General features: G+C 53.9%; 1 protein-coding gene across 1 annotated transcript in view; it reads left to right on the forward strand.

Annotated features, from left to right (window-relative positions):
- ARHGAP39 (Rho GTPase activating protein 39) overlaps positions 1-21,472 on the forward strand; it is a 168,388-nt gene that overhangs the window by 125,799 nt on the left and 21,117 nt on the right. Inside the window, exon 5 of the mRNA XM_075352687.1 lies at positions 13,968-14,041. Coding sequence (XP_075208802.1) covers positions 13,968-14,041 — 74 coding nt within the window. The remainder of the gene's footprint in view (positions 1-13,967; positions 14,042-21,472) is intronic.

The following is a 21,472-nucleotide window of genomic DNA, read 5'->3' on the forward strand; positions in this document are numbered from 1 at the left end:
GTCTGTACTGGTGTGAGTTACCATAGCTCCCTCCTGGCCAGTGGAGGCCATGGTGTCTGTACTGGTGTGAGTTACCATAGCTCCCTCCTGGCCAGTGGAGGCCCTGGTGTCTGTACTGGTGTGAGTTACCATAGCTCCCTCCTGGCCAGTGGAGGCCCTGGTGTCTGTACTGGTGTGAGTTACCATAGCTCCCTCCTGGCCAGTGGAGGCCATGGTGTCTGTACTGGTGTTAGTTACCATAGCTCCCTCCTGGCCAGTGGAGGCCATGGTGTCTGTACTGGTGTTAGTTACCATAGCTCCCTCCTGGCCAGTGGAGGCCATGGTGTCTGTACTGGTGTTAGTTACCATAGCTCCCTCCTGGCCAGTGGAGGCCATGGTGTCTGTACTGGTGTTAGTTACCATAGCTCCCTCCTGGCCAGTGGAGGTCATGTTGTCTGTACTGGTGTTAGTTACCATAGCTCCCTCCTGGCCAGTGGAGGTCATGGTGTCTGTACTGGTGTTAGTTACCATAGCTCCCTCCTGGCCAGTGGAGGTCATGTTGTCTGTACTGGTGTTAGTTACCATAGCTCCCTCCTGGCCAGTGGAGGTCATGGTGTCTGTACTGGTGTTAGTTACCATAGCTCCCTCCTGGCCAGTGGAGGCCATGGTGTCTGTACTGGTGTTAGTTACCATAGCTCCCTCCTGGCCAGTGGAGGCCATGGTGTCTGTACTGGTGTTAGTTACCATAGCTCCCTCCTGGCCAGTGGAGGCCATGGTGTCTGTACTGGTGTTAGTTACCATAGCTCCCTCCTTGCCAGTGGAGGCCATGGTGTCTGTACTGGTGTTAGTTACCATAGCTCCCTCCTGGCCAGTGGAGGCCATGGTGTCTGTACTGGTGTTAGTTACCATAGCTCCCTCCTGGCCAGTGGAGGCCATGGTGTCTGTACTGGTGTTAGTTACCATAACTCCCTCCTGGCCAGTGGAGGCCATGGTGTCTGTACTGGTGTTAGTTACCATAGCTCCCTCCTGGCCAGTGGAGGCCATGGTGTCTGTACTGGTGTTAGTTACCATAGCTCCCTCCTGGCCAGTGGAGGCCATGGTGTCTGTACTGGTGTTAGTTACCATAGCTCCCTCCTGGCCAGTGGAGGTCATGTTGTCTGTACTGGTGTTAGTTACCATAGCTCCCTCCTGGCCGGTGGAGGCCATGGTGTCTGTACTGGTCTATCTATCTATCCCTCTATCTATCCCTCTATCTATCCCTCTATCTATCTATCCCTCTATCTATCTATCTATCTCTATCTATCTATCTCTATCTATCCCTCTATCTATCTATCTATCTCTATCTATCCCTCTATCTATCTATCTATCCCTCTATCTATCTATCTATCTCTATCTATCCCTCTATCTATCTATCTATCTATCTCTATCTATCCCTCTATCTATCTATCTATCTATCTATCCCTCTATCTATCTATCTATCTATCTATCTATCTATCCCTCTATCTATCTATCTATCTATCTATCTATCTCTATCTATCTATCTATCTATCTATCTATCTCTATCTATCCCTCTATCTATCTATCTATCTATCTATCTATCCCTCTATCTATCCCTCTATCTATCTATCCCTCTATCTATCCCTCTATCTATCTATCCCTCTATCTATCCCTCTATCTATCCCTCTGTCTGTCTATCTATCTATCTATCTATCTATCTATCCCTCTATCTATCCCTCTGTCTGTCTATCTATCTATCTATCTATCTATCTCTATCTATCCCTCTATCTATCTATCTATCTCTATCTATCTATCTCTATCTATCCCTCTATCTATCTATCTATCTATCTATCCCTCTATCTATCCCTCTATCTATCTATCCCTCTATCTATCCCTCTATCTATCTATCCCTCTATCTATCCCTCTGTCTGTCTATCTATCTATCTATCTATCTATCCCTCTATCTATCCCTCTGTCTGTCTATCTATCGATCTATCTATCCCTCTATCTATCTATCTATCCCTCTATCTATCTATCTATCCCTCTATCTATCTATCTATCCCTCTATCTATCTATCCCTCTATCTATCCCTCTATCTATCTATCCCTCTATCTATCCCTCTATCTATCCCTCTGTCTGTCTATCTATCTATCTATCTATCTATCCCTCTATCTATCCCTCTGTCTGTCTATCTATCTATCTATCTATCTATCTCTATCTATCTATCTATCTATCTCTATCTATCCCTCTATCTATCTATCTCTATCTATCTATCTCTATCTATCCCTCTATCTATCTATCTATCCCTCTATCTATCTATCTATCTATCTATCTAGCCCTCTATCTATCTATCCCTCTATCTATCCCTCTATCTATCTATCTCTATCTATCCCTCTATCTATCTATCTATCTATCTATCTATCTATCCCTCTATCTATCCCTCTATCTATCTATCCCTCTATCTATCCCTCTATCTATCCCTCTATCTATCCCTCTGTCTGTCTATCTATCTATCTATCTATCTATCCCTCTATCTATCCCTCTGTCTGTCTATCTATCGATCTATCTATCCCTCTATCTATCTATCTATCCCTCTATCTATCTATCTATCCCTCTATCTATCTATCTATCTATCTATCTATCCCTCTATCTATCTATCTATCCCTCTATCTATCTATCTATCCCTCTATCTATCTATCCCTCTATCTATCCCTCTATCTATCTATCTATCTCTCTATCTATCCCTCTATCTATCCCTCTATCTATCCCTCTGTCTGTCTATCTATCTATCTATCTATCCCTCTATCTATCTATCCCTCTATCTATCCATCTATCTATCTATCTATCCCTCTATCTATCTATCTCTATCTATCCCTCTATCTATCTATCTATCTATCCCTCTATCTATCTATCTATCCCTCTATCTATCTATCTATCCCTCTATCTATCTATCTATCTATCCCTCTATCTATCTATCTATCTATCTATCTATCTATCCCTCTATCTATCTATCTATCTATCTATCCCTCTATCTATCTATCTATCCCTCTATCTATCTATCTATCCCTCTATCTATCCCTCTATCTATCTATCCCTCTATCTATCTATCCCTCTATCTATCTATCCCTCTATCTATCTATCCCTCTATCTATCTATCTATCCATCTATCTATCTATCTATCTATCCCTCTATCTATCTATCCCTCTATCTATCCCTCTATCTATCTATCCCTCTATCTATCTATCTATCCCTCTATCTATCTATCCCTCTATCTATCTATCCCTCTATCTATCTATCTATCTATCCCTCTATCTATCCCTCTGTCTGTCTATCTATCTATCTATCTATCTATCCCTCTATCTATCTATCTATCTATCCCTCTATCTATCTATCCCTCTATCTATCTATCCCTCTATCTATCTATCCCTCTATCTATCTATCTATCTATCCCTCTATCTATCTATCTATCTATCTATCTATCTATCTATCCCTCTATCTATCTATCTATCCCTCTATCTATCTATCTATCTATCTATCCCTCTATCTATCCCTCTATCTATCTATCTCTCTATCTATCCCTCTATCTATCCCTCTGTCTGTCTATCTATCTATCTATCTATCCCTCTATCTATCTATCCCTCTATCTATCTATCTATCTATCCATCTATCTCTATCTATCTATCTCTATCTATCCCTCTATCTATCCCTCTATCTATCTATCTATCTATCCCTCTATCTATCTATCTATCTATCTATCCCTCTATCTATCTATCTATCTATCTATCCCTCTATCTATCTATCTATCTATCTATCCCTCTATCTATCTATCTATCTATCCCTCTATCTATCTATCTATCTATCTATCCCTCTATCTATCCCTCTATCTATCTATCTATCTATCCCTCTATCTATCCCTCTATCTATCCCTCTGTCTGTCTATCTATCTATCTATCTATCTATCCCTCTATCTATCTATCCCTCTATCTATCCATCTATCTATCTATCTATCCCTCTATCTATCTATCTCTATCTATCCCTCTATCTATCTATCTATCTATCCCTCTATCTATCTATCCCTCTATCTATCTATCTATCTATCTATCTATCCATCTATCTCTATCTATCTATCTCTATCTATCCCTCTATCTATCCCTCTATCTATCTATCTATCTATCCCTCTATCTATCTATCTATCTATCTATCTATCTATCCCTCTATCTATCTATCTATCCCTCTATCTATCTATCTATCTATCTATCTATCTATCCCTCTATCCCTCTATCTATCTATCTATCCCTCTATCTATCTATCCCTCTATCTATCTATCTATCCCTCTATCTATCTATCTATCCCTCTATCTATCCCTCTATCTATCTATCTATCTATCTATCCCTCTATCTATCCCTCTATCTATCTATCCCTCTATCTATCCCTCTATCTATCCCTCTATCTATCCCTCTATCTATCCCTCTATCTATCCCTCTATCTATCCCTCTATCTATCCCTCTATCTATCCCTCTATCTATCCCTCTATCTATCCCTCTATCTATCCCTCTATCTATCCCTCTATCTATCCCTCTATCTATCCCTCTATCTATCCCTCTATATATCCCTCTATCTATCCCTCTATCTATCCCTCTATCTATCCCTTTATCTATCCCTCTATCTATCCCTCTATCTATCCCTCTATCTATCCCTCTATCTATCCCTCTATCTATCCCTCTATCTATCCCTCTATCTATCCCTCTATCTATCCCTCTATCTATCTATCCCTCTATCTATCTATCCCTCTATCTATCTATCCCTCTATCTATCTATCCCTCTATCTATCTATCCCTCTATCTATCTATCTATCTATCTATCTATCTATCTATCTATCTATCTATCCCTCTATCTATCTATCTATCCCTCTATCTATCCCTCTATCTATCTATCTATCCCTCTATCTATCCCTCTATCCCTTTATCTATCTATCTATCTATCTATCTATCCCTCTATCTATCTATCCCTCTATCTATCCCTCTATCTATCTATCTATCTATCCCTCTATCTATCTATCCCTCTATCTATCCCTCTATCCCTCTATCTATCTATCCCTCTATCTATCTATCCCTCTATCTATCCCTCCATCTACCCATCTCTACCTATCTATATGTATTATCTATGCTGCTATCTAGTTATCTTTCTATCTGTTGTTATATCTCTGTTATATCATTGCTATTATCCTTTATTAGGCGGCGTTCTGACTTTGGATATTAGTGCGGGGACAAGTACTTTACCCTCTTGTTGCGGATTCGCGCAGCACAAGAAGTTACCCAATTTTGGCTTTTGCTGCGTAAACACAAATTATTAACAGATTATGTTATACATTTATGATCACCAGAGGGCCTAGCTGTGATGGGCGGAGGGCCTGGCTGTGATGGGCGGAGGGCCTGGCTGTGATGGGCGGAGGGCCTGGCTGTGATGGGCGGAGGGCCTGGCTGTGATGGGCGGAGGGCCTGGCTGTGATGGGCGGAGGGCCTGGCTGTGATGGGCGGAGGGCCTGGCTGTGATGGGCGGAGGGCCTGGCTGTGATGGGCGGAGGGCCTGGCTGTGATGGGCGGAGGGCCTGGCTGTGATGGGCGGAGGGCCTGGCTGTGATGGGCGGAGGGCCTGGCTGTGATGGGCGGAGGGCCTGGCTGTGATGGGCGGAGGGCCTGGCTGTGATGGGCGGAGGGCCTGGCTGTGATGGGCGGAGGGCCTGGCTGTGATGGGCGGAGGGCCTGGCTGTGATGGGCGGAGGGCCTGGCTGTGATGGGCGGAGGGCCTGGCTGTGATGGGCGGAGGGCCTGGCTGTGATGGGCGGAGGGCCTGGCTGTGATGGGCGGAGGGCCTGGCTGTGATGGGCGGAGGGCCTGGCTGTGATGGGCGGAGGGCCTGGCTGTGATGGGCGGAGGGCCTGGCTGTGATGGGCGGAGGGCCTGGCTGTGATGGGCGGAGGGCCTGGCTGTGATGGGCGGAGGGCCTGGCTGTGATGGGCGGAGGGCCTGGCTGTGATGGGCGGAGGGCCTGGCTGTGATGGGCGGAGGGCCTGGCTGTGATGGGCGGAGGGCCTGGCTGTGATGGGCGGAGGGCCTGGCTGTGATGGGCGGAGGGCCTGGCTGTGATGGGCGGAGGGCCTGGCTGTGATGGGCGGAGGGCCTGGCTGTGATGGGCGGAGGGCCTGGCTGTGATGGGCGGAGGGCCTGGCTGTGATCAGCGGAAACTCTGGCTATGACATCAATCCTCAGACAGAGCTCTGGCGCTTCTCCCTCCTGTAACGCACCCTCCCTCATACTCCGGCGGTCTTGGGACACCCTCTCTGCCGCTGCTGCGCTCACTGGTCAGTTGTGATAACGGGACAGCATCACAGAAGATTTTATTTTATTGTTCTTTTTTTCATCCCCCCACATGTCCTCAGTGCCCCCACATGTCCCCAGTACCTCCTCAGTGCCCCCACATGACCCCAGTACCTCCTCAGTGCCCCCACATGCCCCCAGTACCTCCTCAGTGCCCCCACATGCCCCCAGTACCTCCTCAGTGTCCCCATATGTCCCCAGTACCTCCTCAGTACCCCACATGTCCCCAGTACTTCCTCAGTGCCTCCACATGCCCCCAGTACCTCCTCAGTGCCCCCACATGCCCCCAGTACCTCCTCAGTGCCCCCACATGCCCCCAGTACCTCCTCAGTGCCTCCACATGCCCCCAGTATCTCCTCAGTGCCTCCACATGTCCCCTGTACCTCCTCAGTGTCCCCACATGTCCCCAGTATCTCCTCAGTGTCCCAATATGCCCCCAGTATCTCCTCAGTGCCTCCACATGTCCCCAGTACCTCCTCAGTACCTCCACATGTCCCCTGTACCTCCTCAGTGCCCCCACATGTCCCCAGTACCTCCTCAGTGCCCCCACATGACCCCAGTACCTCCTCAGTGTCCCCACATGTCCCCAGTACCTCCTCAGTGCCCCCACATGTCCCCAGTACCTCCTCAGTGCCCCCACATGACCCCAGTACCTCCTCAGTGTCCCCACATGTCCCCAGTACCTCCTCAGTGCCCCCACATGTCCCCAGTACCTCCTCAGTGCCCCCACATGACCCCAGTACCTCCTCAGTGTCCCTACATGTCCCCTGTACCTCCTCAGTGCCCCCACATGTCCCCAGTACCTCCTCAGTGCCCCCACATGACCCCAGTACCTCCTCAGTGCCCCCACATGGCCCCAGTACCTCCTCAGTGTCCCCACATGTCCCCAGTACCTCCTCAGTGCCCCCACATGTCCCCTGTACCTCCTCAGTGCCCCCACATGTCCCCAGTACCTCCTCAGTGTCCCCACATGCCCCCAGTATCTCCTCAGTGCCCCCACATGACCCCAGTACCTCCTCAGTGCCCCCACATGTCCCCAGTATCTCCTCAGTGTCCCAATATGCCCCCAGTATCTCCTCAGTGCCCCCACATGCCCCCAGTACCTTCTCAGTGCCCCCACATGTCCCCAGTACCTCCTCAGTACCTCCACATGTCCCCTGTACCTCCTCAGTGCCCCCACATGTCCCCAGTACCTCCTCAGTGCCCCCACATGCCCCCAGTACCTCCTCAGTGCCCCCACATGTCCCCAGTATCTCCTCAGTGGCTCCATATGTCCCCAGTACCTCCTCAGTGCCTCCACATGCCCCCAGTACCTCCTCAGTGCCTCCACATGCCCCCAGTACCTCCTCAGTGCCTCCACATGTCTCCAGTACCTCCTCAGTGCCCCACATGCCCCCAGTACCTCCTCAGTGCCTCCACATGCCCCCTGTACCTCCTCAGTGCCTCCACATGCCCCCAGTACCTCCTCAGTGCCTCCACATGTCTCCAGTACCTCCTCAGTGCCCCCACATGTCCCCAGTACCTCCTCAGTGTCCCACATGTCCCCAGTATCTCCTCAGTGCCCCCACATGACCCCAGTACCTCCTCAGTGCCCCCACATGTCCCCAGTATCTCCTCAGTGTCCCAATATGCCCCCAGTATCTCCTCAGTGCCCCCACATGCCCCCAGTACCTCCTCAGTGCCCCCACATGTCCCCAGTACCTCCTCAGTGCCCCCACATGTCCCCAGTACCTCCTCAGTGTCCCACATGCCCCCAGTACCTCCTCAGTGCCCCCACATGCCCCCAGTACCTCCTCAGTGCCTCTACATGCCCCCAGTACCTCCTCAGTGCCCCCTATACTCGGCTCTCCTGTCGGGGGGCTCCTTGATCTGCTGATACATTTTCCCCTTCTCTGGATTTGGATGGTGCAGAGTACAGCCCCGGCCTCCACCATGCAGATCTGCAGGAGGGGGGTCGTATGTGGTGGGCAGACCCGAGCAGTGAAATAATGGGGGTCCAGAAGGCTGTGCCTGATTCCTGAGCAGCCTGCCGTCTCCTGTATCCTCGCTGGCGGGCAGACACGTGCCTGTGTGTCCGGCGGATGAGCCTCACGTGTCCTGCTGTGTGATCAGCAGCAGCTTCACCCCGGGCACCAGGGTCAGGAGAACGGCGAAACGTCCGCTGTGCACTATCCTGCGGGGCATCGGGCGGCGGGGCCAGGGCAGCAGTAATCCGGAATGCTGGTGCCTCGTGTGCCGTGCAGGGTCACTATAGATGGAGACTTGGAGGAGCCGCTGTGCAGGAGAAGTCACCCGCAAGATAATCCATTCATGAGGACTCAGCACATTACTCTATGTCCTAAACAGGGGTGATCATGTCTGATGAAGACCACCCGGCCCTGGTAGACCACTGCGATCATCAGGGGAGACTGTCTGGCCACAACTTACCCCTGCAGAGGCCAAACCTTACATGATTAAAGAGCACCTGAGAGACACAGACCCCCCCCCACACTTACTATAGAGACATCCCACTTACTGTAGACACAGACCCCCACCACTTACTGTAGAGACAGCCCCCCACCACTTACTGTAGACACAGCCCCCCACCACTTACTGTAGACACAGCCCCCCACCACTTACTGTAGACACAGCCCCCCACCACTTACTGTAGACAGACCCCCACCACTTACTGTAGACACAGACCCCCACCACTTACTGTAGAGACAGACCCACCCCCACTTCCTGTAGTCGCAGACCCGCCCCCAGTTCCTGTAGTCGCAGACCTGCCCCCTCTTCCTGTAGTCACAGACCCGCCCCCACTTCCTGTAGTCACAGACCCGCCCCCACTTCCTGTAGTCACAGACCTGCCCCCTCTTCCTGTAGTCACAGACCTGCCCCCTCTTCCTGTAGTCACAGACCCGCCCCCACTTCCTGTAGTCGCAGACCCGCCCCCACTTCCTGTAGTCGCAGACCCGCCCCCAGTTCCTGTAGTCGCAGACCCGCCCCCAGTTCCTGTAGTCGCAGACCCGCCCCCACTTCCTGTAGTCGCAGACCCGCCCCCACTTCCTGTAGTCGCAGACCCACCCCCACTTCCTGTAGTCACAGACCTGCCCCCTCTTCCTGTAGTCACAGACCCGCCCCCACTTCCTGTAGTCACAGACCCGCCCCCACTTCCTGTAGTCGCAGACCCGCCCCCACTTCCTGTAGTCGCAGACCCGCCCCCAGTTCCTGTAGTCGCAGACCCGCCCCCAGTTCCTGTAGTCGCACCCCCTCCTCCACTTCTTGTAGTCACAGACCCGCCCCCAGTTCCTGTAGTCACAGACCCGCCCCCAGTTCCTGTAGTCACAGACCCGCCCCCAGTTCCTGTAGTCACAGACCCGCCCCCAGTTCCTGTAGTCGCAGACCCGCCAACAGTTCCTGTAGTCGCAGACCCGCCCCCAGTTCCTGTAGTCGCAGACCCGCCCCTACTTCCTGTAGTCGCAGACCCGCCCCCCATTTCCTGTAGTCACAGACCCGCCAACAGTTCCTGTAGTCACAGACCCGCCCTCACTTCCTGTAGTCACAGACCCGCCCCCAGTTCCTGTAGTCGCAGACCCGCCCCTACTTCCTGTAGTCGCAGACCCGCCCCCATTTCCTGTAGTCACAGACCCGCCAACAGTTCCTGTAGTCACAGACCCGCCCTCACTTCCTGTAGTCACAGACCCACCCCCAGTTCCTGTAGTTGCAGACCCGCCCCCACTTCCTGTAGTCACAGACCGCCCCCACTTCCTGTAGTCACAGACCGCCCCCACTTCCTGTAGTCGCAGACCCGCCCCCACTTCCTGTAGTCGCAGACCCGCCCCCACTTCCTGTAGTCGCAGACCCGCCCCCACTTCCTGTAGTCGCAGACCCGCCCCCACTTCCTGTAGTCGCAGACCCGCCCCCACTTCCTGTAGTCGCAGACCCGCCCCCACTTCCTGTAGTCGCAGACCCGCCCCCACTTCCTGTAGTCGCAGACCCGCCCCCACTTCCTGTAGTCGCAGACCCGCCCCCACTTCCTGTAGTCGCAGACCCGCCCCCACTTCCTGTAGTCGCAGACCCGCCCCCACTTCCTGTAGTCGCAGACCCGCCCCCACTTCCTGTAGTCGCAGACCCGCCCCCACTTCCTGTAGTCGCAGACCCGCCCCCACTTCCTGTAGTCGCAGACCCGCCCCCACTTCCTGTAGTCGCAGACCCGCCCCCACTTCCTGTAGTCGCAGACCCGCCCCCAGTTCCTGTAGTCGCAGACCCGCCCCCACTTCCTGTAGTCGCAGACCCGCCCCCACTTCCTGTAGTCGCAGACCCGCCCCCACTTCCTGTAGTCGCAGACCCGCCCCCAGTTCCTGTAGTCGCAGACCCGCCCCCAGTTCCTGTAGTCGCAGACCCGCCCCCACTTCCTGTAGTCGCAGACCCGCCCCCACTTCCTGTAGTCGCAGACCCACCCCCACTTCCTGTAGTCGCAGACCTGCCCCCTCTTCCTGTAGTCACAGACCCGCCCCCACTTCCTGTAGTCACAGACCCGCCCCCACTTCCTGTAGTCGCAGACCCGCCCCCACTTCCTGTAGTCGCAGACCCGCCCCCAGTTCCTGTAGTCGCAGACCCGCCCCCAGTTCCTGTAGTCGCACCCCCTCCTCCACTTCTTGTAGTCACAGACCCGCCCCCAGTTCCTGTAGTCACAGACCCGCCCCCAGTTCCTGTAGTCACAGACCCGCCCCCAGTTCCTGTAGTCACAGACCCGCCCCCAGTTCCTGTAGTCGCAGACCCGCCAACAGTTCCTGTAGTCACAGACCCGCCCCCACTTCCTGTAGTCGCAGACCCGCCCCCAGTTCCTGTAGTCGCAGACCCGCCCCTACTTCCTGTAGTCGCAGACCCGCCCCCATTTCCTGTAGTCACAGACCCGCCAACAGTTCCTGTAGTCACAGACCCGCCCTCACTTCCTGTAGTCACAGACCCGCCCCCAGTTCCTGTAGTCGCAGACCCGCCCCTACTTCCTGTAGTCGCAGACCCGCCCCCATTTCCTGTAGTCACAGACCCGCCAACAGTTCCTGTAGTCACAGACCCGCCCTCACTTCCTGTAGTCACAGACCCACCCCCAGTTCCTGTAGTTGCAGACCCGCCCCCACTTCCTGTAGTCACAGACCGCCCCCACTTCCTGTAGTCACAGACCGCCCCCACTTCCTGTAGTCGCAGACCCGCCCCCACTTCCTGTAGTCGCAGACCCGCCCCCACTTCCTGTAGTCGCAGACCCGCCCCCACTTCCTGTAGTCGCAGACCCGCCCCCACTTCCTGTAGTCGCAGACCCGCCCCCACTTCCTGTAGTCGCAGACCCGCCCCCACTTCCTGTAGTCGCAGACCCGCCCCCACTTCCTGTAGTCGCAGACCCGCCCCCACTTCCTGTAGTCGCAGACCCGCCCCCACTTCCTGTAGTCGCAGACCCGCCCCCACTTCCTGTAGTCGCAGACCCGCCCCCACTTCCTGTAGTCGCAGACCTGCCCCCACTTCCTGTAGTCGCAGACCCGCCCCCAGTTTCTGTAGTCGCACCCCCTCCTCCACTTCTTGTAGTCGCAGATCCTGTGACTGGTCAGGCTGATTGCTGGTGCCTCTGGTCTGCAGCTGCCGGGACTTTCAGAGCTGTTCATCACTATTCACATCCAGCTGATGTCGCAGCTCCTGACAGCTGATTGGTGGGAGTCGGGTGATTGGTGGGAGTCGGGTGATTGGTGGGAGTCGGGTGATTGGTGGGAGTCGGGTGATTGTTGGGAGTCGGGTGATTGTTGGGAGTCGGGTGATTGTTGGGAGTCGGGTGATTGTTGGGAGTCGGGTGATTGGTGGGAGTCGGGTGATTGGTGGGAGTCGGGTGATTGGTGGGAGTCGGGTGTTGGACCCCCGTGATCTGAGGGCGCATCATCCAGGCTGTATAGCAGAAGACCCCCGGCATTTCTTATGGATAGGTGGTTATTGCAGCCGCTCGTCTCCGCAGTCGTGCCGTCATTAATAGAGAGACGTGGTGTAGATAAACCCTCGGCTGCGTTTCTAATAGACGCACTGATCCCCCTGGACCTGGTGGGGCCGTTATCTCACCCTGTATACACACGACTCGTCACTGTCTGATCTATGCTTTATTGTGTAACGCTGTTTTCTCTGAACATAGAAATGTGCACATTGTGCTGAAGAGGACGATGAGAGAGAACGCTCCGACACTGTGTCCCGCCATTATCTGCAACACAGCAAGCTGACCACCTCATACTCCAGAGCTGCACTCACTATTCTGCTGGTGCAGTCACTGTGTACATACATTACATTACTGATCCTGAGTTACCTCCTGCATTATACTCCAGAGCTGCACTCACTATTCTGCTGGTGCAGTCACTGTGTACATACATTACTGATCCTGAGTTACCTCCTGCATTATACTCCAGAGCTGCACTCACTATTCTGCTGGTGCAGTCACTGTGTACATACATTACATTACTGATCCTGAGTTACCTCCTGTATTATACTCCAGAGCTGCACTCACTATTCTGCTGGTGCAGTCACTGTGTACATACATTACTGATCCTGAGTTACCTCCTGCATTATACTCCAGAGCTGCACTCACTATTCTGCTGGTGCAGTCACTGTGTACATACATTACATTACTGATCCTGAGTTACCTCCTGCATTATACTCCAGAGCTGCACTCACTATTCTGCTGGAGCAGTCACTGTGTACATACATTACTGATCCTGAGTTACCTCCTGTTTTATACTCCAGAGCTGCACTCACTATTCTGCTGGTGCAGTCACTGTGTACATACATTACTGATCCTGAGTTACCTCCTGCATTATACTTCAGAGCTGCACTCTCTATTCTGCTGGTGCAGTCACTGTGTACATACATTACTGATCCTGAGTTACCTCCTGTATATGTTGATCCTGTCCTCGTGGTGATGCCTGGGAGCAGATCCTGTCCTCGTGGTGATGCCCGGGAGCAGATCCTGTCCTCGTGGTGACGCCCTGGAGCAGATCCTGTCCTCGTGGTGATGCCCTGGAGCAGATCCTGTCCTCGTGGTGACGCCCGGGAGGAGATCCTGTCCTCGTGGTGAAATCCTCCCCTGCGGTGTGGCCTCCTCCCCTGCGGTGTGGCCTCCTCCCCTGCGGTATGGCCTCCTCCCCTGTGGTGTGGCCTCCTCCCCTGCGGTGTGGCCTCCTCCCCTGCGGCGTGACCTCCTCCCCCCGCGGCGTGGCCTCCTCCCCCCGCGGCGTGGCCTCCTCCCCTGCGGCGTGGCCTCCTCCCCCCGCGGCGTGGCCTCCCCCCCGCGGCGTGGCCTCCTCCCCCCGCGGCGTGACCTCCTCCCCCCGCGGCGTGACCTCCTCCCCTGCGGCGTTTCATCCTCCTCCCCTGCGGCGTGGTCTCCTTCCCCGCCGGTGTGGCGTTCTTCCCCTGCGGGGTTTCGTCCTCCTCCCCTGCGGTGTGGTCTCTGTTGTGTGACGTCTGCACAGGGCCGTGCTCTCCAGGAAGTCGTCATTTCTTCAGATTTGTATCAGTGCCAGTCTCTATATATTAATGCTATTAACCCCGTCATTGCTGACCTTGTGTCGTCACCTCTGACCCTTCACCTGCGTCTTCTCATTTCAGGAGTGGCGATCAGCACCTATGCCAAATACTGTCACCGGAAACTCCAGAAGGCCGCCCTGATGGGAGCGAAGAAGGTGAGTGACGCTCTGCGTGTGCCGCCCTGACTGTGCGTGTGCCGCCCTGACTGTGCGTGTGCCGCCCTGACTGTGCGTGTGCCGCCCTGACTGTGCGTGTGCCGCCCTGACTGTGCGTGTGCCGCCCTGACTGTGCGTGTGCCGCCCTGACTGTGCGTGTGCCGCCCTGACTGTGCGTGTGCCGCCCTGACTGTGCGTGTGCCGCCCTGACTGTGCGTGTGCCGCCCTGACTGTGCGTGTGCCGCCCTGACTGTGCGTGTGCCGCCCTGACTGTGCGTGTGCCGCCCTGACTGTGCGTGTGTCCCCCTGACTGTGCGTGTGTCCCCCTGACTGTGCGTGTGCCCCCCTGACTGTGCGTGTGCCCCCCTGACTGTGCGTGTGCCCCCCTGACTGTGCGTGTGCCCCCCTGACTGTGCGTATTCAGTATTCAGTGACCGCCCGTCTCCTCCGTCCTCAGTATTCGGTGACCGCCCGTCTCTTCCGTCCTCAGTATTCGGTGACCGCCCGTCTCCTCCGTCCTCAGTATTCGGTGACCGCCCGTCTCCTCCGTCCTCAGTATTCGGTGACCGCCCGTCTCCTCCGTCCTCAGTATTCGGTGACCGCCCGTCTCCTCCGTCCTCAGTATTCGGTGACCGCCCGTCTCCTCCGTCCTCAGTATTCGGTGACCGCCCGTCTCCTCCGTCCTCAGTATTCGGTGACCGCCCGTCTCCTCCGTCCTCAGTATTCGGTGACCGCCAGTCTTCTCCACCCTCAGTATTAAGTGACGTCGCCTCCATCACTTCTTCTCGTCACTTGTGCTCAGGTGATGGAGGAGCTCGGTAGGAGGTTGTTCCAAACATCTTGGAGGACTGACCCCAGATCTTCTGTCTATGACTCTTGTGCGGATCCTTCTTGATCCCACACAGACGGGATGATGTGAGATCCGGGCTCTGTGGATCATCACCTCCAGGACTCCTCACTCTTGGTGATATTGGCCGAATGTTTGTGGTTGAGGCAGACACTGACCGATCATGTGATGCCATCGGGGAAGCGTCTGATTGGCTGCAAATTATTCATTCTAAAGCCGGACAACAACCCCAAACACCCAGCCAATGTTTATAGCAGTCTTCAGTATAAAGAAGAGTGCGGAGTACTGGAGGTGATGACCCTACAGAACCTGGATCTCACATCATCCCGTCTGTCTGGGGTACAAGTCCTGGAGGTGATGACCCCACAGAGCCCGGATCTCACATCATCCCGTCTGTCTGGGGTACAAGTCCTGGAGGTGATGACCCTACAGAACCTGGATCTCACATCATCCCGTCTGTCTGGGATACGAGTCCTGGAGGTGATGACCCCACCGAGCCCGGATCTCACATCATCCCGTCTGTCTGGGGTACGAGTCCTGGAGGTGATGACCCTACAGAACCTGGATCTCACATCATCCCGTCTGTCTGGGGTACGAGTCCTGGAGGTGATGACCCCACAGAGCCCGGATCTCACATCATCCCGTCTGTCTGGGATATGAGTCCTGGAGGTGATGACCCCACCGAGCCCGGATCTCACATCATCCCGTCTGTGTGGGGTATGAGTCCTGGAGGTGATGACCCCACAGAGCCCTGATCTCACATCATCCCGTTTTTCTGGGGTACGAGTCCTGGAGGTGATGACCCCACAGAGCCCGGATCTCACATCATCCCGTCTGTGTGGGGTACGAGTCCTGGAGGCGATGTCCCCACCGAGCCCGGATCTCACATCATCCCGTCTGTCTGGGGTACGAGTCCTGGAGGTGATGACCCCACTGAGCCCTGATCTCACATCATCCCGTCTTTCTGGGGTATGAGTCCTGGAGGTGATGACCCCACCGAGTCCTGATCTCACATCATCCCGTGTGTCTGGGGTACGGTTCCTGGAGGTGATGACCCCATAGAGCCCGGATCTCACATCATCCCGTCTGTGTGGGGTACGGTTCCTGGAGGTGATGACCCCATAGAGCCCTGATCTCACATCATCCCGTCTGTCTGGGGTACGGTTCCTGGAGGTGATGACACCATAGAGCCCGGATCTCACATCATCCCGTCTTTCTGGGGTATGAGTCCTGGAGGTGATGACCCCACAGAGCCCGGATCTCACATCATCCCGTCTGTGTGGGGTACGAGTCCTGGAGGTGATGACCCCACAGAGCCCGGATCTCACATCATCCCGTCTGTCTGGGGTATGAGTCCTGGAGGTGATGACCCCACCGAGCCCGGATCTCACATCATCCCGTCTGTCTGGGATCAGGAGTCCTGGAGGTGATGACCCCATAGAGCCCAGATCTCACATCATCCCGTCTGTCTGGGGTACGAGTCCTGGAGGTGATGACCCCACTGAGCCCGGATCTCACATCATCCCGTCTGTCTGGGGTACGGTTCCTGGAGGTGATGACCCCATAGAGCCCAGATCTCACATCATCCCGTCTGTCTAGGGTATGAGTCCTGGAGGTGATGACCCCACAGAGCCCTGATCTCACATCATCCCGTTTTTCTGAGGTACGAGTCCTGGAGGTGATGACCCCACCGAGCCCGGATCTCACATCATCCCGTGTGTCTGGGGTACGGTTCCTGGAGGTGATGACCCCATAGAGCCCGGATCTCACATCATCCCGTCTGTGTGGGGTACGGTTCCTGGAGGTGATGACCCCATAGAGCCCTGATCTCACATCATCCCGTCTGTCTGGGGTACGGTTCCTGGAGGTGATGACACCATAGAGCCCGGATCTCACATCATCCCGTCTTTCTGGGGTATGAGTCCTGGAGGTGATGACCCCACAGAGCCCGGATCTCACATCATCCCGTCTGTGTGGGGTACGAGTCCTGGAGGTGATGACCCCACTGAGCCCGGATCTCACATCATCCCGTCTGTCTGGGGTACGGTTCCTGGAGGTGATGACCCCATAGAGCCCAGATCTCACATCATCCCGTCTGTCTAGGGTATGAGTCCTGGAGGTGATGACCCCACAGAGCCCTGATCTCACATCATCCCGTTTTTCTGAGGTACGAGTCCTGGAGGTGATGACCCCACCGAGCCCGGATCTCACATCATCCCGTCTGTCTGGGGTACGGTTCCTGGAGGTGATGACCCCATAGAGCCCGGATCTCACATCATCCCGTGTGTCTGGGGTACGGTTCCTGGAGGTGATGACCCCACAGAGCCCGGATCTCGCATCATCCCGTCTGTCTGGGGTACGGTTCCTGGAGGTGATGACCCCATAGAGCCCGGATCTCACATCATCCCGTCTGTCTGGGGTACGGTTCCTGAAGGTGATGACCCCACCGAGCCCTGATCTCACATCATCCCGTCTTTCTGGGGTATGAGTCCTGGAGGTGATGACCCCACCGAGCCCGGATCTCACATCATCCCGTCTGTCTGTGGTACGAGTCCTGGAGGTGATGACCCCACAGAGACCGGTTCTCACATCATCCCATCTGTGTGGGGTACACGTCCTGGAGGTGATGACCCCACCGAGCCCGGATCTCACATCATCCCGTCTGTCTGGGGTACGAGTCCTGGAGGTGATGACCCCACCGAGCCCGGATCTCACATCATCCCGTCTGTGTGGGGTACGGTTCCTGGAGGTAATGACCCAACAGAGCCCGGATCTCACATCATCCCGTGTGTCTGGGATCAGGAGTCCTGGAGGTGATGACTCCACTGAGCCCGGATCTCACATCATCCCGTCTGTCTGGGGTACGGTTCCTGGAGGTGATGACCCCATAGAGCCCGGATCTCACATCATCCCGTCTGTCTGGGGTACGGTTCCTGGAGGTGATGACCCCATAGAGCTCGGATCTCACATCATCCCGTCTGTGTGGGGTACGGTTCCTGGAGGTGATGACCCAACAGATCCCTGATCTCACATCATCCCGTGTGTCTGGGATCAGGAGTCCTGGAGGTGATGACTCCACTGAGCCCGGATCTCACATCATCCCGTCTGTCTGGGGTACGGTTCCTGGAGGTGATGACCCCATAGAGCTCGGATCTCACATCATCCCGTCTGTGTGGGGAACGGTTCCTGGAGGTGATGACCCCACAGAGCCCTGATCTCACATCATCCCGTCTGTCTGCGGTACGCGACCTGGAGGTGATGACCCCATAGAGCCCGGATCTCACATCATCCCGTCTGTCTGGGGTACGGTTCCTGGAGGTGATGACCCCATAGAGCCCGGATCTCACATCATCCCGTCTGTCTGGGGTACGAGTCCTGGAGGTGATGACCCCACTGAGCCCGGATCTCACATCATCCCGTCTGTCTGGGATCAGGAGTCCTGGAGGTGATGACCCCACTGAGCCTGGATCTCACATCATCCCGTGTGTCTGGGGTACGAGTCCTGGAGGTGATGACCCCACCGAGCCAGGATCTCACATCATCCCATCTGTCTGGGGTACGGTTCCTGGAGGTGATGACCCAACAGAGCCCGGATCTTACATCATCCCGTCTATGTGGGGTACAAGTCCTGGAGGTGATGACCCCACAGAGCCCGGATCTCACATCATCCCGTCTGTGTGGGGTACACGTCCTGGAGGTGATGACCCCACAGAGCCCGGATCTCACATCATCCCGTCTGTGTGGGGTACGAGTCCTGGAGGCGATGACCCCACAGAGCCCGGTTCTCACATCATCCCGTCTGTCTGGGATCAGGAGACTGATGAATCCGCACAAGCCTCATATACAGGAGATCGGGGGTCAGGTCTCCAAGATGTTTGGAACAACCTACTGCCGAGTTCCTTCAAAATCTGTGCTCAAGTGACGAAGTAATGAAACCAAAGGGAGGTCTCCAACCATCTGTGACCTCTATCGGGGCTGGTCCTTCCAGGCTTTGCGTCTATCACTGGGCAGCCGTTCACACATGGGGCGACAGATGTATTTCTGTGCCTTCTGATACTGGTAATTGTGTGTAGGCTGGAAGCTCCGGAGCTCACGCCGGTCAGTGTGTCCCCCCTGTCGTGTGGTCTCGGCCATGCTGCCGGTAATCGTGTGACGAGCTGTCGTGAACTCCTGGGCGCCATCCTCTTATTTCTATTGGATATTCCGGATTTTGCCTTCGGTTCACTTACTAACTATTCTCCTGTCTGATTTACACAAATTCTTCCTGCCATCCCGCACCACCAGCCAGCAGCTCACACAATACCCCGACCCAGGGGCCCCTGTGTGAGGCCAGGACTGACTGGGCCAACAGCTGGAGGCCAGGCCTCTGGTGAGATTTATAGACAGAGTGGCTTGTGCCTATCTGTGGCAGCCATTGTCAGAGCTGCCGGGTGGCTCCTGACAGCGCGGAGGAACAATAGTCACACAGTGACTTACACTTCTCTTTTGCTCTTTGTAGATCTGCAGGATGTTGAGGGTCGTTGTGCTGCTGGAAGGTGACTCTACGCCCCGGTCTCACGTCTTCTGCAGCCTCTAACAGGTTTTCTTCCAGGATTGTCCTGTATTTAGCTCCATACATCTTCCTATCACCTCTATCCGGCTTCCCTGCCCCTGCTGAAGAAAAGTCTCCCCACAGCAGCATGCTGCCTCCACCATGTGTGACGGTGGGGAGGGTGTTTTCAGGGTGATGTGCAGGGTTAGTTTCCGCCACACAATGTTTTGCATTTAGCCCGGTTTTCCTTTGGTCTCCTCTTCCAGACCATATTCTCCTAATGCTCGCTGTGGCTTCTACATGGCTTCTTCTTGCTCTTCCAGCCCAGATATGTGGAGTCTACGACTAATAGTCGTCCTGTGGACAGATTCTCCCTCTGAGCTGTGATATCTGCGGCTTCTCCAGTCACCATGGTCCCCTCGGCTCTTCTGTCATTGGCGCTCTCCTTCTTGGGATGTCGGTTTCAGAGGACGGCCATGTCTCGGTAGTTTGCAGTTTCGCTGTACTCCTGCTATTTTTGGATGATGGGTTGACCAGTGCTCGGTGAGATGTGCACACCTTGGGTTATTTTCTATAACCTATCCCTGCTTTCCTGCTCGTTATCCCTGACCTGTCTGGTGGGCTCCTTGGTTTCCATGATGCTGTTTGATCCCTGATGTTCTCACACAAACCTCTGAGGTCTCCAGAGAACAGGCGTCATTATACTGAGGAGAAATCCCCCGGGAGGCGTTTCTCAGTTATTCCTGAGCTCGTGCAGTGCAGCCCCAGGGACCGAATATCCCGAGTGCCCACTTCTGAATCTCGGCCTTGTCCCTTGTGCACATGGATTCCTCCAGATCCTCTGAATGTTTGGATATAGTTATGTGCTGGAGACGGTGGATATTCGCTCTCTGCAGCTTTACATCCAGCATTTCTCTGTAATGGTCCCACAATTTTCCAAGCAGCAGTGACCTCCGACCATCTTTGCTTCGGAGACTCTGCCTCTCTTTATACACAGTCATGTGACACAGGTGATCATGGACGCTGCGGCTGCTTCTCATTACTTCCACTAACTTCTCCAACCTCGTGTTAACCCCGACCCAACTCTTCTCTGGTGGAGATCTGGTCGCGAAACTTCTAAATTAGGCTACTTTCACACATCAGGTTTTTGCCATCAGGTACAATCCGGAAAAAAACGGGTAAATCGGATCCGGTACCGCATCCGGTTTATCCCCATAGACTTGCATTGTAACCGGAATGTACCTGATGGCTTTGCGTTGCATCCGGTTTTTTCCGGATGCGGCAAAATTTATCAAAGCGGCGGCCGGAGGCAACGTGTCTTGCAACGTTTTTTTGTCCTGCAAAAAAACCGCATCGTGCCGGATCCGGCGCGATACGGCGTGTTTTACAATGAAAGCCTATGGACGCCGGATCCGGCGCAATGCTGTAAAAAATGGATGCGGCTACCGGATCCGTTTTTGTAAACTGCGCATGCACCAAATTAATTAAAAAAGCTGATCCTTCAAAAAAAAGGACAAACCGGATGCAAAAACGGATGCAAACCGTATCCACCGGATCCGGTTTTGTACGCATCCGGCATAACGGATCCGTTAAAAACCGGATCCGGTGGATACGGTTTTACATTTTTTTTGCCGGATCCTTTGGATCAGGAAAAAAAAGGATTGTGCCTGAATGCAGAAAACTGATGTGTGAAAGTAGCCTTAGATCAGAAAGATGTCCAAGATTGACCTTGTGATCTGTTCTGTGTGATAACGTCTGGAGATGAGCGATCTCCACATCATCGCAGCCTTGTTTTCTCTACGTTTTACACAGCAGACAACTTTTTGGAGGCTGAGGTTTTGCACACAGTCATGGCCAAAAGTATTGGCACCCTTGACATTTTTCCAGAAAATAAAGTTTTTGTCTCAGAAAATGATTGCAGTTATGCATGTTTTGTCGCTCACTTGCTTATTTCCTTTGTGTGCACTGGAATACAAAAAAATCGGAAGGAAAAAGGCAAATTGGACAAAATTTCACACAAAAATTGTCAGGACAAAATTGTTCTCACTCCCAA

Source organism: Anomaloglossus baeobatrachus, chromosome 6, assembly GCF_048569485.1.
Source record: "Anomaloglossus baeobatrachus isolate aAnoBae1 chromosome 6, aAnoBae1.hap1, whole genome shotgun sequence".
Classification (NCBI taxonomy): Eukaryota; Metazoa; Chordata; class Amphibia; order Anura; family Aromobatidae; genus Anomaloglossus; species Anomaloglossus baeobatrachus.